Here is a 16,341-nt window from a genome sequence, read left to right as displayed (position 1 = left end):
GAGCCGATATCTGGATCGGATTGAACTATCTACCAAAATATAAATGGCTTTAGAACGAAGAGGGTGAATTGAGATTTTCAAAATGGTACGAATACGTATTTATTGATATCTCATATATCGGAAGTGTGTTAGCAATTACCTGATAGCGGAAGTTTTTAAAAGAAAAAAAAGTTGCGCATTTGCTATTGCCTTGAGCAAAGGCCCAATTAATTACCACCATCGATGTCTCCCTTATCGATCATTGTGATATTTCACAGAAACTACCGGGCAATAACCTAAGACCGAATGTTTATCTATCAATGCTAGCATGCCTTGCTTATCCACCACACAGAGAAAAACAACAATATTGTTCCTAACTTTGGCTACGTAAATGGAGTTATTTGAAACAACTTCACAAAGATAATATTGTGTAAAAGCGGTGTATTTTAAAAAAATAATTTAATAATATTAGCTTGAAATAGTTCTATTATAGTCAGTCCATACGTAAAGGTAGAAAAACACGATAAGATACTCTGCTGCATTCAAAAAACGATATCTGGTAGTCGAGCACAGAATAATAAGTATGAAGAAATACACTGGTACGATGAAGTACTTCTAATTTAATTGGTGGGTGTATCAAATGCAGATAATTGAGCAATTACTTCAGACTGATGAAACTTGACTAAAGATTTGCTATCTGATTTTGCCTATTTGAACCTTCGGATTATAACTTGCCTATTCTTTGTATCTTATTGGTAATTACATTTCATTTCAGCAAAATTAAGCTCTACAATTTATACCTTTTGCAGGGATGGTATGAGTCCAATAAAATTCGGAAAAATCTACAAAAACCAGTGCGTTCGTCAGTTTGCTTCAACAGGATTGTGGCGCAATCACGATTGCACACCTGGACATAAATGCGTTTGCCAGTCAGGTTGGATTGGATTCCGTAATAATAGAGTTCGAATTCCATTACTAAATAAAGACGGGGCCAAAAGTTCAAAAACACCTGACGTATATGAGATACCTTATATAAATGATCCACTCGTAACTTAGTTGGTACTCACTCTGACAGAAATGACCTACCAAAGTCAATTGAGCACCTTATAGGCTTGTCTTTTAATATATCCTAATCCTTCTAATGCGATTACGTAAGTAAAATTGGCTAAGCAAACAAGACCATTCTTTGGGAATTTATATCGGCGACTTCCGCCATGCACCAATAACAAGCGATAAATTACCTTAATATTTCCCTATGTTTTCGGCGCTGAAATTGCGGGGTAATTGGAAGGTTATTGCGATGATTTCTAGTCGTTTGAGAAGAAAAAAAAACATCCACTTAGCCTATGTATGTACAGAGTGATCCAAAAACATAACCTAATTTTTTTGTCATTCAACTATGCGATATATATACATAATTTGACTTGCGCATGAACTTCTGTTTGTGACTGACTGAGAGCGATTACAAGAAAGACGGGGATATCAGTAGTCACCAATGACGTCGTGTGGGTAACTCATGCATCGGACTTGAACCCTGAGAGGGTTTTCGAAGGACAATGTGTATCTGAAGTCCGAACAATCCATAAATAATTTGTGAACTCAAGCGAAGAAAAAATCAGGGAAATCACCGTAGAGGGGTGCGTGCGAGTGATTGATAATTTTGCGCGAAAGATGCAAGTTTGTTTGAAATGTGGCCATGTAGCACGTGTTCTAGGGAACGCGAACAGAAGTTCAAGTTTAAAAAAAATGAAATGATATATTTCATTTTCTTAGACCTAGTTGAGAAATTTTGTGAATATTGTTTTTAGGTGACAATGTATAAAGTGGGTAACTTGGCTCGAAAACCTAATTTGTCGTGAATACGTCTATAAATGCTTTTCTAGCTTTTTATAACTGCATAATAAATGCAATTATTTATTATTACTTCAACATAATTTTCAGAAATGATGACGGTAACACCGCAGGATAGAATTTTTGAGACATTGCAAGGAAGCAATATTACAGTTATTACTTATCGGTCTTAATCGGTAAGTATGTTGATAGGTAATTGTCTGTCTGTCTGTCTGTCTGTCTGTCTGTCTGATACACGCGATATCTTACGAAAGCGAGGTTGAATCTGCTCCAAATTTTGCATGTGCATTCATCATAGCTCGGACCAGGAGCCTATCGATTTTGGATGAATTATGTTGTATAACTAGCGAGTTTTTAATTAATTAGTGATGTGACACGTGATGTCACTATATAGTCAGAGTGAATGAATGAATGGAGGTCCCCTAACGTTCGACCAATAAGTCTTCGGTCTTCGACCGATATTTTCGTTTGTTTCTTGAGCAATTTTTTTCGTTTCAAAATTTCCTCAAATCATAATGCAAGTTTTAATGAAATTTATCGTTTGCTATTTTTAAGTTGATATGTATAGATATGTACAGATATTTTAGTTGAGTATATCCGAGTGAACCAAATCCCATGTTAATTCAATTCGAATCTAAAAAACGCGTTTCTCATTGTTTTGAACGTTGATTTAAAATTGACATTTCATTAATCTTTTGAAATATTAAACTGACATATAAGCTAATGCCATGAACATCCGGTTCCACGCGTATTAATGCCTGGTTGTGTTGTCAATACAATCTATAGTATAATATTGTTGTTTAACCTCTGAGTACATTGAGTCATATAATAAAAAAAATTGAAGGTAATTTTTATTTTAAAATTAAGGAATAGAATAAATGAAGAAATTGGAAACACTAACAAAATATCGCGACGTTTGGGAGATGAATCATCATCTCCCAGCACCATCAATTCTGCCTTAAATAATACAAGAAACAAAAGAACTGTGTCAACATCTGATGATGAAGTGACAGGTCAAAACCACAAGCTAAACAATGATGCCGAATACAGGTATTGATACCCTATTGACGTGACGTGAATTGTACGATAGCTCAATTATTAACCTTATTTAATAAATTAACTAACGGATATCAATTGCTTGCAATCTTTTTAACACGCTTTTCAGTGTGTGGCAGATATTCACCAAATTACAGCTTTTTAAACCGTAATGCAGCGTCATAATCTTTGAATGCAACTAATTAAAAATGATAATATTTTTGTGGCTCATTCACTAAAGACTAAGTCAAACACGGGCATTACAGAAACGAGTGCTTTGAATTTTTGTGTGGTGCCGAGACGTCGCTCGGCGTACGGTCATGCACGGGAAGAGAGATTTGTTTATTGCCGTGAGTCTACATGGGAACTATGGCGAAGAGGGTGTAGTGGTATCATAATTGGGGCTATGGTTCTTGTAACGTTTTATATAAACGTTTTAATATCATGCACACCCAATATTATACAGTATCTAATATTGCTTTGGAATGTTCAGAAAAATGCGAAAAATATTGGCCAGATCAAGGAATGACCAACAAGTACGGAGAAGTTGGATTGGAAAATTTGGAGGAAATTACCGATGGAGGGTTCAAAGTTCGAAAACTAATTGTTATATCAAATGCAGAGGTATTAAATAATGCAAGTCTTGCGATAACTTTACAATATTCGGTCGGTTCTGTACTTATGTATTGTATATTGCAATTCGCGCTCTTTTTGAATCCTATGTAGTCACTGTCGGTATCTTTCCTGCAATATTGAATATTTGGTACATATTTGGTATATTATGAATACATAAATATAAACTTTATTCGGAATCGTAAATAAGTAAATTATTAGACGTTAACTTCCTGTCGTTATGAAAAAATCGCCTTTCTCTTTAATTGCTGGTTATTATGAAAAGTACTTTGTACCACCAGTCACTAGCAGCAATCTTCTTAGATTTCACAGTTCAGTATCAATTTGTCAAACAAATGTCCCAATTGTAAATGAATTATTCAATTGTATTGTGTCGAGAAGTCCTGATCTGATCGGTGTTCTTTTTTTCATATTTAAATCCTGTGCTGTTTCACAGAATTTTATATGAACGTTTAAACAAACATAACAATATCAGTTCTTGGCTTCAATTCATATCGCATATGTGACATTTTGATCATTGGTTAGTAAAACAAGGCAAAATATATAACTTGCAAAATGCTTCTTTATATGAGACAGAGCTTAAAATTTTTTTTTATCCCCAAATAGTTTGGATGGTTTTGGCTTAGCGCAGACAAAGGTGTCAGCTGCCAAAAAAACAACAAACTTACATCTGCTTCTTACACAAACCATAAATTTAATGTGGTCTATCTAAATAAGATTAAGTATCGTTTAATATTTATTGTTCAATAACGTTTCTTTGCTTATAGAAGCTGATCGTAAATATGCAATGAACCTTTTTTTTTCAAATTCTAGTGCTGGAGCAGAAAGAACGGGTGCTTTCATTGCCATCGATATGTTACTAGAAGAATCCAGAGCCCTGACATCAGTTGATGTTTACACTTGTGTTTTAAATATGAGAGAGCAAAGTGTGGATATGGTTCAGAGCTGCGTAAGAATTGCCTTTTTACTTTTTTCACCAGGATAGATTTAGGATAGACACAAACGCCAAAACGACGAATAGTCTAACTTACCTTTTACAGTATCTTACCTAGTCTATGAACTTCCAACTTTTGCGTAGAGAAAGAGGTTGCAGAACCGCTAGATATAATTTTTATTACCTTTGAAGAGGTCATCATTCAAAATCTCGGAGTGAAAAACAAATCACATAGAGCTCACTAAAAGTGTTGAAGTAAATAAATGCAATAGCCATTTAGTGAAAAATACTATCTTAACCACTGAAAATTTCAAGGCAATTGATCCAGTGATTAATGAGAAAAGCGTAACATTAATAAGAAAATATTGGCAAAACGATCCATATATATACATACACCTCTTCTCCAAAAATTGTTAATTGTTTCATGACCATAAACGTTAAATACAACATAGAAATGAGTATCACATTTAAATTTAAACCACAAGTCTTTTAGTGTTAGTTATCATTAATTTTGTTTACATTCTCGTCCACAAACTCCTCTTGGAAAATTATATGTACTGTGATACTGATTTGGGTCCAGATGAAGTGGGTCAATATTTAGAAGGGTAAGACTAAAATTGTAGTCGTGCTATAATGATGTGTTTAATATGGGAATAAAATAATATTATTATGTCATGTAATCCAGGTAATTTGAATGAAATCATTTTTACTCGTTTTGAAAATTGACAAACAATATCTTCTTGTAATATGACAATTTTACATCAAACTCAATCAATTTGAAAAAAAAATATTTTGAAATCTGTGAAATGAAACATTGAATTTGTACGAAACTATTATTTTTTTTCAATGAATTTGCAATAACTGCTTATAAAATTTTATTATTTTTATAAATCAATTTGCAGCGACCAGCAAGGTGTTGTAAAAATTCGTAAGAAATTTGACAACTTGGGAAAGGTTGGACCAATAAACCAAACTAAGCATGGGAATACGGGGAATTACAGAGCAATGAATAGAAATCCAGATATCATACCATGTTAGTAAGATGTAAATGTTTACTTACTGTAATGTTATATTAGCATATTTCAGAACCGCGATGGTACCTCTTTTAAGAATATATTAGGCACGTATAAATAATTAGCAAAGGTAATTACAAGAGCTATCATGAATGTCAAACTTATTGTGCTTGCAGACTTCAAATACAAGATGGTGGTTGTGAGGGGAAGTGATGAAACGGAAACGCCTTATATTAATGCATCAAAGCTTGAAGTGCGTTAAAACTTCATCTACGTTTTTTTTAAGATAAACATAGTTAAGACGAAGCATAAACGAAGGCAAAAAAGTTTTTATCTGTCGCTGATATGAATGAACAAGTTTAAAATTTGTTCAATTTTAGTTAATATTTGAACAAAAATCTCGATTTATTTTCTGTGGAATAAATAAAAAAGTTATGTTATATCAAACCATTGACAATATTTAACATTCTATTCAGTCATACGCCGATATCACAAAATTGATCGCTGCTCAAGACACAATGAAGTCAACTACAGAGGTTTTCTGTGGAGCAGTAATTGACAACAATGTAAACACTATTGTGATGTTAACCAGTAACGAAAAAGACAAAAAGGTATTTGGAACATATTTTCAAAACATCCGAAGTCATGATAAACTGTCATGAACTCTTTTCAGTGTTTTGCAATAATATTGTTTTATCAATAATGGCCGCTGATTGGAAAACGGGAGATTTAAATTGTGTACGTGTATACAATAGTTACTATTAGTTACTCACATTTCCTCATGACGTTGGTATATGATACAAAAAGACATTGCAAGATTTAATAAAATTTGAACACAAGGTTAAATGAAAAATAAAAAAATGATACACCGCAAAGTTGTAATATCAAACTATATTATAAATCGTTGCAAAAATATAAGAGACATACATTTTCTCATCTACGTGGTTATATGAATACGTAATATCTAGTTTAGGTCTTCTGGGATATTTCTCCATTGTAGAAAATGTAATTTATATTATACATAAATATTACATTTGTGTTTTTGACCAATTTCTAGTTTTATCCTAGATCCTATCCTAGAGTTTTATCCAAACTTGGCACGCGAGCGAGGAGGCTTCGGAAACGAGATCATTCTCCCTTAGATAAAAAGTTTCAAGACTCTGAATTATCTGATGAAACTAGGTGTTCCTTTATTTATTATCGTTTGTTGACAATTCGTTATTTATTTAAACTCTTTTTGTCCTCTGTAGCATATGGCTACAAAGAAATATATTATGACATAACAAATGAGTGAGCTCAAGATCAATTTGGTCGAGAAGAGCACAGCATTCATTTGATTACATTGCGCAATATAGTTCGTCTGTGCCACCCTATACCTCATTTCTGCTTGATTTAATAAGTTGTATAGCTCATGTTGCTTAAAGTTACTTGCTAACTTACTGTTATAAATTGATTTCGAGAGATATAAAAGGAATTAGAGAAGGGAGTACGAGAGAGAAGTGCAGAAAACGAACTATTGCGTAATTGGGATGCCATTCCTGAAAATTTTCCGTGTCTCAAAAACTTTGCAACTGCATGTTTTTATCTACATATGCTTGTGACTTTCTGTTCTCCGTTATGAACTTTGTTAAGTCTTGTAACAGGAGTAGCCTGAAAGATGAAACCCGTAGTTCGTAACTTTTTTTCAATGTAAATCTCTATCAGCAGTAATGCAGCAGCAGAAGTCTCACTTATATAGAATAAGAAAAGTAATCAAATCTATTTGTCGGACTGATATTTTCCCGAATAGTGAATCTGTCTGTAGCTTACATGTTTAGAAGGTTTATTATTGTGTATTTTTGCTTTAAAAGTAACAAAGCATTGGTTTTAATTTTGGTCGGCACGCGGAAGAATTTTGTCGTTAAATTTAGCCGATTTGGGCACGCGAGCCGAAAAAAGATTGCCCATCCCTGGTATAGGTTATTGTTGGATGCAGATATGCTGGCGTGGGTTCAACCGTTTACGTGTATATAATAACAAGCCTACATTCCCTCTCTCGCTGATAGATATGTTTGCATTGGTGTTATTCAGGGTCCAGATGAAAAAATTATTTTGCAATAACATAGATAAGGATGATCCAAACCCAGGCCCGCGGGCCACATGTGGCCCGCAGCGTCATTATCTGTGCCCCGCGTCGCGTTTGCTGGAGGGTAATCAAAAAATTGCATTTGGTGTTGTTTCGTCAAAATAAAAATAATCAGGAAATCTTTTCGACATCACTAATGTCACTGAATAGACTAGTGTCACGGCTAGCTGAAGCAACTAGTGAATTGGAATAGTGTGCTTGGGTAGTCCAAATTGTTCACTGGATTTCTATCTTTTTGGTTGGTAATATTATTATATTCTAACAGTTATAATAACTAAATAATAATGCTATGGCCTGAGATTATAATTTCTTCCGGTGATTTCTTGCAACCAGCCTAAACAGTATTACAAAAAAGTCTTCTAGTATGTCAGAAAAATTATTAATTACTGTCCTGTACCTTACATTTGGTAAGATTCGATAATCATTCAATCTGCAGTTATGGCAAATATAATCTAAAACGATATTTGCTATCATGTGAGCAATTACCAAATTATGAGGGATTTGTTTTTGAGAACTCCATCAATGCTCGATAGCACTTACATTTGCAGGAGCACTTTTGGAGAGTTTAAAATCTTACATTAAACGTAGATATAGAAAAACTTTTGTTGCATGTTTCATACTTTTTCTGGTGTATTTTGCATGCTTTAGCGTGATAAATGACAAACAATGATAAATTGTTTGCACAATAAAAGTGTTTGTTTTGTATTGCCTTGTTACCTATTTCTGAAACCATTGTGGCCCGCGAATAATGAAAAAATAATTTTGTGGCCCGCGAAGGCGACAACCTTGGATCACCCTGACATAGATCTTTCGGCAGTGGTTGCTACCTTGGAACGGGAAAACAGCATTTTTCTTTTATGGGATGTAGCTTTGAATGGTCAGAATTATACTATTTTCAGAGTTAGTTAAAGATTGGTAACGGATTTTAATAGGTAGAAAATAAAAATTATGATTTACTGGGGATGTGTGCGGGAATCAAAATTTCATGAATGCCGCATTAAAATAAATCTAATACATAGGTTTCGAAACGCCAAATATAGCGCTTGTCGTCAGCTGAGGTTGTCTAACTAACCGACTCTAACGTATGAAAAAAAAACGGGTTCGCTGACTACCACAACATTCCAAAGACGGGCAAGAACCCATATATATTGAGTTTTTATTAAATATCTTCAATGTCTATTAGAAGGTATATTTTTACTTCTAGGAGCAATGTTTTTTCCTTAATGGGAAGATAATCAAATGCTTTCAACAAGCTTAAAAATTTCCGTAAAATCTACGAACACAGAAGGACAAATTATTAGAAGAGAAATCCTCCAAGTTTTTAAAGATGAAGCAGTACAGGTAAAATTATATTTTAGTTTTCGTTTATACAACACGAGAAGAATGTCCAGAAAAACTTTTTCGACATTCCAATATTTATGAAAGTGGTTTATAATCTAGTATTTACTACTCACTCAACATTTGAGTTCAGTAATAAAAATACCAGCATATGTAAAAATTTTCTAATATCTCACATTATTGCTGTAAACTGTTTGTCTGAGGAAGTCTGATGAAATAGATTTGTGTTAGTGTGCAGCAGGATTCTTAAATTGAATGGTATGGTCATGTTTATTCCTGCTACAGCATCCTTGCCTCATACGCATACGGAACCACTAGCGCAAATGAATTGAGGAAGGATTGGGAGTTAGTCTCGGGTAACATGATAGTTATAGTAATATATACCTATTGTGCCAGCATTCAGCAATATTTTTATTTCAGTCAATAATTCACTACCAATATGTTGAATGGAAATCAAACGAATCTCCTGAAACAACTTTTGTGAGTATTGTTTTTAGGTGACAATGTATAAGGTTGGCTCTTTGACTTTAAAACCTGATTAGTCGTGAATACGTCTATAAATGCTTTTCTAGCTTTTTATAACTTATTTCTCTTGTGCATAATAAATGCAATTACTAATTAATACTTCATCATAATTTTCAGAAATGATGACGGTAAAACCGCAGGATAAAATTTTTGAGACATTGCAAAGAAGCAATATTACAGTTATTACTTATCGATCTTGATCGGTAAGTATGTTGATAGTTATTTGTCTTTTTGTCTGCCTGTTAGATACACGCTATATCTCACGAAAGCGAGGTTGAATCTGCTCCAAATTTTGCATGTGCATTTATCATAGCTCGGACCAGAAGCCTATTGATTTTGGATGAATTATGTCGTATAGTTAGCGAGTTAATAATTAATTAGTGATGTGACACGCGGTGACACTATAGAGTCAGAGTGAATGAATGGGGGATCCCCTAACTTTCGATCGATAAGTCTTCGGTCTCCGACCGATATTCTCGTTTGTTTCTTGAGCAATTATTACCGTTTCGAAATTTTTTTCAAATCATAATACAAGTTTTATTGAAATTTATCGTTTGCTATTTTTTAGTTGATATGTAAAGATATGTACAGTTATTTTAGTTGAGTATATCCGAGTGAACCAAATCCCATGTGAATTCAATTCAAATCTAAAAAACGCGTTTTTCATTGTTTTGAAGGTCGATTTAAAATCGACATTTCATTAATATTTAGGAATATTAAACTGACATATAAGCTAATACCATGAACATCCGGTTCCACGCGTATTACTGGTTGTGTTGTCAATACAATCTATAGTATAATATTGTTGTTTAACCTCTGAGTACATTGAGTCACATTATAAAAAATTTGAAGGTAATTTTTATTTTAAAATTAAGGAATAGAAGGAATGAAGAAATTGGAAACACTAACAAAATATCGCGACGTTCGGGAAATGAATCATCATCTTCCTGCACCATCAATTCTGCCTTAAATAATACAAGAAACAAAAGAGCTGTGTCAACATCTGATGATGAAGTGACAGGTCCAAACCTCAAGCTAAACAATGATGCCGAATACAGGTATTGATGACCTATTGACGTGACGTGAACTGTACGATCTCTCAGTTATGAACCTTATTTGAAAAAAGAATTAACGGATATCAATTGCTTGCAATCTGTTTAACACGCTTTTCAAAGTGTGGCAGATATTTACCAATTTACAGCTTTTTGAACCGTAATGCAGCGTCATAATCTTTGAATGCAACTTAACAATGATAATATTTTTGTGGTCCATTTACTAAAGACTAAGTCAAACAAAGACATTACAGAAACGAGTGCTTTGAATTTTTGTGGGGTACCGAAACATCGCTCGGCGCACGGTCATGCACGGAAAGGGAGATTTGTTTATTGCCGTGAGTCTACATGGGGACTATGGCAAATAGGGTGTAGTGGTATCATAATTGGGGCTATGCTATTCGTATACAATCCCAGTATACCTGTTGTCCTTCAGTACCGTAATCATCGGGTCATATCTTATTATATATCTTATTCAAACTGTTTTATAAACAGTAATAGACAATATCAAAATAATTGGTATATATATTTGGAGGTAAATTATGGATAAATACCATTTTGAAAGTGAAAGAAATCTATTGGGAAGCCGCCTCTAATAACGTTGTTTGCAATATAAGTATGGTCTATATCTGAAAGTGGATATGTACACTATGATAATGTGTTGCCTTTTTTGGGCTTCATATATATGCAAATGCAATACTCTGTTTCAGCTAGCATACAGTGTCGGCAACACCGGGCGAAGATGAGGTTTTGTTAAAAGCCAGTAAAATTTCACAATTCACCACTAAGTTTAAAGAACCCGTGCCTACAAGTGAGTTGGCATAACAGTAATTTCAGTTACAAAATTTCAATATACAGTTAACTAAATTTTATTCATAATTTTTGCTTCCACTAAATATTCTAATGATATTAACATTTGTATTTATCGGGTGCTTTGGTAAGGAGGTGCCGATCATTCAGAACTGTAATTGTTTTGACATTAAATTTATAAATCATCACTTTTCTCTTTAAATACATTATATACGACGATAATATTTTACAGCAAATCACTTAATTAAACATCATCTTACCTCTGGTTGTCCTGGCTATGTTGCGTATTTTTGTCGTCATCGTGATCATCGTCTCTGCATTATTAAGTTTATCGGTAATGTTAGGAACAAACGTAATAAAGTTAATAAATCCATTCAATAGAAAATACAAATTCTAGGCAGCGATAACCAAGATTCATGTATTGAAACTTGAATGATTCAATATTTAATATGTAAATAATATCTTAGGACGAGTGGGTGAGAGAAAATACTTAATTTAAGCATGCTAGAGCTAAATGACAAGGAAGGTAGGTTCAAAGGTTTATGCCTGGTCCGGGTAATCTTATTCGAACTTAAAACTGAAAAATATTCAGTTCGTATGGGGCTTCAGTTCAAAAAAATATTTGGGGTCGAGTAATTATATTGAGATTTTTGTCATATCAATTTCCCTTCTCATTTACAAACCGGAAATTGACGCCTGAAATATACCACTAATTTTAAGGTTAATTTTATGTATTTTGTTCGTTATCCATAAGTAAAAGTGATGGTGTATTTAGAAAACTCTTTGATAGTTTTTTAAATTGACAGAAAACAGAAATTAATATAAAAAAACGATGTGCAAATCCAACAATTGATTTTCCAGTTATTCGTACTCTCTTACCTGAATTTTTACTTAGAGCACGTTTACGCTAAATTATCAATGGATAAACACGAACCAAGGTCAGATAAAGAAATTCAAATTGATCAGTTGTTGAAAAATTATAACATGATGATATTCAGACCGAGAAAAATTCAGGGAACAGTTTGAGGTAATTTTTGGTCGCTCCAGTAGTATGTGTATACCAATACATAAGGGGACTGAAACTTATGGGCAGGGACTTTGATAACACAGACAGTCCCCGAACTCGTAATCAAACTAAAATAAGAGAAATCAGAATAAAATTATGGCCTAACCCTAACCTGGTACACATACTTCGCGAGTACCAATTTTTGAGTATTGATTAATGAGATTTTGTCAAAATTTTCACACTGCTATTCGTTAGAATTTATCATGAAAATGCATCGACTCTTTACAAACTTTCATTAGGCTCAAAATTTTTGGTCGTAATATCGCGGTGAAAAATAGTAAAATTTATGTAGTTCTGTAGTGAAGACATTATACGTGAATTTAATTATGAACTTGTAAAATATAAAAAAAAATGCAAAGCGCCTTGATTACCCAACTGAAATTGAAGCAGCTGTTTCACTGAAGAAGAAAAATCGATACAAAAATATTTTAACTTGTTGGTTTCTTTACTTACACTTTTACTATATGATACGATATTGTTATTTTCATCGCGTAACCGTTGTTAAGTAATAATAACACATACTTATTCAATGTCATTTCAAAGTTTATATTTTTGAGTTTGTTGATTGTCAGTAAAATGAGTTTTTTTTTCCTAAAATCTGTTTTGCTTGTGTAAAAAATAGTAAAATTGCTTTGAAGGTAATAACTATCGAGTTATTCTGAGTGGCGGAGGAGACATCAGTAACATCAACGAATGCGTGTAAGTTTTCAAGATTTTTTTCCGAGAAATCTAAAAGCAACTGGGCTGTCAATATATATTTTGAATACTTTTAAACACTAATTTTATTTAAAACTGGAATATTTGATATTTTGATATGTTTTTGATAAAAATATTTTCTAATCTAATAATTATGGCATAGAGTCCAGTGGTTCCTAAACTTTTTAGAGTCGGGACCCACTATTTATTACCACAGCTTATGGCAACCGCCTTAACTTTAATTCAAATTTTTTTTTCTCATGACATAACACAGAACACAGAAATGGCTAATCATCGCAAAACAACCGTGTTTCCTCGAAAATAAGACCTGGCCTGAAAATAAGATAATAATTTGAATTTTCAAAATGATTTCAATTAAACCCTACCCTTAAAATATATTATAAAATGTGTGGGAGAGGAAAGGTTCATTGACCTGAGGTAAGGTGAAGGTTACACCACTATTCAAGATTGTGTGATGTCACAATCACATTTATGATATTTGTCACTTGATTTTTGTATGGGAAATACAAATAAAAAAAATGGATGTCAGTTTTTATATAATGTTTAGTAATAAATCTTGTGATTTTCTACAATGTAATTTTATTTTTGATAAATGAACGCAAATGACCTCTTCCAAAAAAAACATAGTGGTATTCTTCAAAAGAAAATAAATTTGACTCCAGTCTAAATTTCGGGGAAACACAGTAAGAAGTGCTGTACAGTGTACAAAACTGCTATGCGTAAAAAAGCCACATTGTCATTCTTTGAGTAGCAAATTTTAGTTCCTTTGAGAAAATCGTAAAAAGGAAACTTTTATAGATTAGAATTTAATTTCTTTTGTTTTTTTGAAGATTTACTTATTTGAGTCGCCATCGATCCCAATAACCAGTATAATTAACCAAAGCTTACTACATCTTTTCACGACCCACTAAGATTCCTTTTTCGACCCACCAGTGGGTCGCGACCCATAGTTTGGGAACCGCTGACATAGACTATACGTTGTTATTTTATATTACCATTCGGGAACTTAAGTTTTCTTTAAATTGGTTAACGATTAAAAAATGGGTATATTTAGATTACCCCTGACAAAATATTCGTATTTTATTTTTGAAAGACGTTTTTATAGCGTGCTAGATAGGAAGCTGATATCTTTCATTTTTGTAACTTTTAGTGATACGATGTACGGTATAAAACCAAGAGTGATGTGGTGAATACCAATAATTGTTCTAAGTGATACCAATGTTGTCATTGTAACAATAAATTTTGTTTAAATAGGGCTTTAGCAAACCGAAGAAATACATTGCTACACAAGGTCCTCTACCAAGTACGATGGATGATTTTTGGAGAATGATTGCAGAACGGAAAGTTACGTGTATTGTTATGCTGAAAAAATGCGTAGAAAATGGGAAAGTATTTTGTTTTTTTCAATATAGCTAAATACACATGTGACTTTTTTTAAAAACGCAAACATCTAGTTTGTGTAAAGTGTAAAATTTAGTATAAAACTTATCAGCAACAACGAAGTTGAATGACCATTGAAAAGAATGAAGGGATGGGGGAATTGATTGAAACGTCTATATAAACGTTTTAATATTATGCAAACCCAATAATTTAGAGTATCTAATATTGCTATTGAACGTTCAGAAAAATGCGAAAAATATTGGCCAGATCAAGGAATGACCAACAAGTACGGAGAAGTTGGATTGGCAAATTTGGAGGAAATTACCTATTGAGGGTTCAAAGTTCGAAAACTAATTATTATATCAAATGCACAGGTATTAAATAATGCGAGTCTTGCGATAACATCACAATATTTGGTCGGTTCTGTACTTATGTACTGTATATTGCAATTCGCGCTCTTTTTGATTTCTATGTAGTCACTGTCGGTATCTTCCCTGCATTATTGAATATTTGGTACTTGGAATATTATGTATTCATAAATATAAACTTTATTCGGAATCGTAAATAAGTAAATTATTAGACGTTAACTTCCTGTCGTTATGAAAAAATCGCCTTTCTCTTTAATTGCTGGTTATTATGAAAAGTACTTTGTCCTCAAAAACGCTTGTTATACTTTCATAATCTTTGCTTTATAAAGGCATGTCTGACTTTTTTAGAAAATAACAACACAAATGTTTCATTTCGTGAATTAGTCGGACCATGGACCACCAGTCACTAGCAGCAGTCTTCTTAGATTTCACAGTTCAGTATCAACTTGTCAAAAAGATGTCCCAATTGCTGTGCACTGCAGGTAAGGTATTAATTAAATGGATTATTCAAGTGTATTGTGTCAAGAAGTCCTGATCTGATCGGTGTTTTTTTCTTCAAATTTAAATCCTGTGCAGTTCCACAAACATAAAAATATCAGTTCTTGGCTACAATTCAAATATATCGCAAATGTGACATATTGATGTGATGTTAACCAGTAATGAAAAAGGCCAAAAGGTATTTGGAACATATTATCAAAACATCCAAAGTCATGATAAACTGTCATGAACTCTTTTCAGTGTTTTGCAATAATATTGTTTCATTAATAATGGTCGTTGATTTGAAAACGGAAGATTTAAATTGTGTACATGTATGCAATAGTTACTCACATTTCCTCATGACGTTGTATATGATACAAAAAGACATTGCAAGATTTGATAAAATTTGAACACAAGGTTAAATGAAAAATAAAAAAATGACACATCGCAAAGTTGAAATATCAAACTATATTATAAATCGCTGCAAAAATACGAGAGACATACATACAATGTTTTTTCATCTACGTGATGAATACTTAATATCTAGGTGTGACTTCTGGGATATTTCTTCATTGTAGAAAGTCTAATCTATCCTATACAAAAATATTACATTTGTCTTTTTGACCAATTTCTAGTTTTATCTCAGATCAGGGGTGGGCATCCCCTGGCAGCGAGGAGGCATCGGAAACGAGATCATTCTCCCCTAAATAAAAAGTTTCAAGACTCTTAATTATCTGATGAAACTAGGTGTTCGTTTATCTATTATCGTTTAATAACAATTTGTTGTTTTAAACTCCTTTTGTCCTTTGTAGCATATGGCTACAAAGAAATATATTATGACATAACAAATTAGGGAGCTCACGATAAATTTGTCGAGAAGAGCACAGCATTCTTTTGGCTACATTGCGCAATATATAGTTCCTCTGTGCCCCCCTATTCCTCATTTCTTCTTGATTTAATGAGTTGTATAGCTCATGTTGGTTAGAATTACTTGCTAACTTACTGTTATAAATTGATTTCGAAAGAAATATAAGCAAT

The 16,341-nt window shown here is 33.0% G+C and overlaps 1 protein-coding gene and 1 long non-coding RNA gene across 3 annotated transcripts; both read left to right on the top strand.

Annotated features, from left to right (window-relative positions):
• LOC144431441 (tyrosine-protein phosphatase 27-like) lies at positions 1-11,393 on the top strand. 2 transcript variants are annotated; one of them, XM_078119585.1, is made up of 12 exons: positions 1-85; positions 789-913; positions 1,921-2,006; positions 2,698-2,880; positions 3,359-3,489; positions 4,312-4,447; positions 5,335-5,465; positions 5,922-6,056; positions 9,329-9,388; positions 9,551-9,636; positions 10,309-10,491; positions 11,196-11,393. In XM_078119585.1, exons 4-6 carry the CDS (start codon positions 2,865-2,867, stop codon positions 4,387-4,389), a joined length of 225 nt encoding a protein of 74 aa, XP_077975711.1. In that variant the 5' UTR covers positions 1-85; positions 789-913; positions 1,921-2,006; positions 2,698-2,864; the 3' UTR covers positions 4,390-4,447; positions 5,335-5,465; positions 5,922-6,056; positions 9,329-9,388; positions 9,551-9,636; positions 10,309-10,491; positions 11,196-11,393. The 2 variants fall into 2 exon arrangements, with proteins under 2 accessions (XP_077975711.1, XP_077975705.1); XM_078119579.1 differs by lacking the exons at positions 4,312-4,447; positions 5,335-5,465; positions 5,922-6,056; ... (2 more) ...; positions 10,309-10,491; positions 11,196-11,393 and having other exon boundaries at positions 3,359-3,596.
• Positions 11,394-12,232: 839 nt separating this feature from the next.
• LOC144431450 (uncharacterized) lies at positions 12,233-14,557 on the top strand. Its single transcript, XR_013480018.1, has 3 exons — positions 12,233-12,322; positions 13,000-13,060; positions 14,333-14,557. It is a non-coding gene; the product is annotated as an uncharacterized LOC144431450 (long non-coding RNA).
• The last annotated feature ends 1,784 nt before the right edge of the window (positions 14,558-16,341 follow it).

Source organism: Styela clava, chromosome 2 (assembly GCF_964204865.1).
Source record: "Styela clava chromosome 2, kaStyClav1.hap1.2, whole genome shotgun sequence".
Lineage (NCBI taxonomy): Eukaryota > Metazoa > Chordata > Ascidiacea > Stolidobranchia > Styelidae > Styela > Styela clava.
Note: the sequence above shows the minus strand (reverse complement) of the source record. Positions and strands in the feature narration are given on the sequence as shown.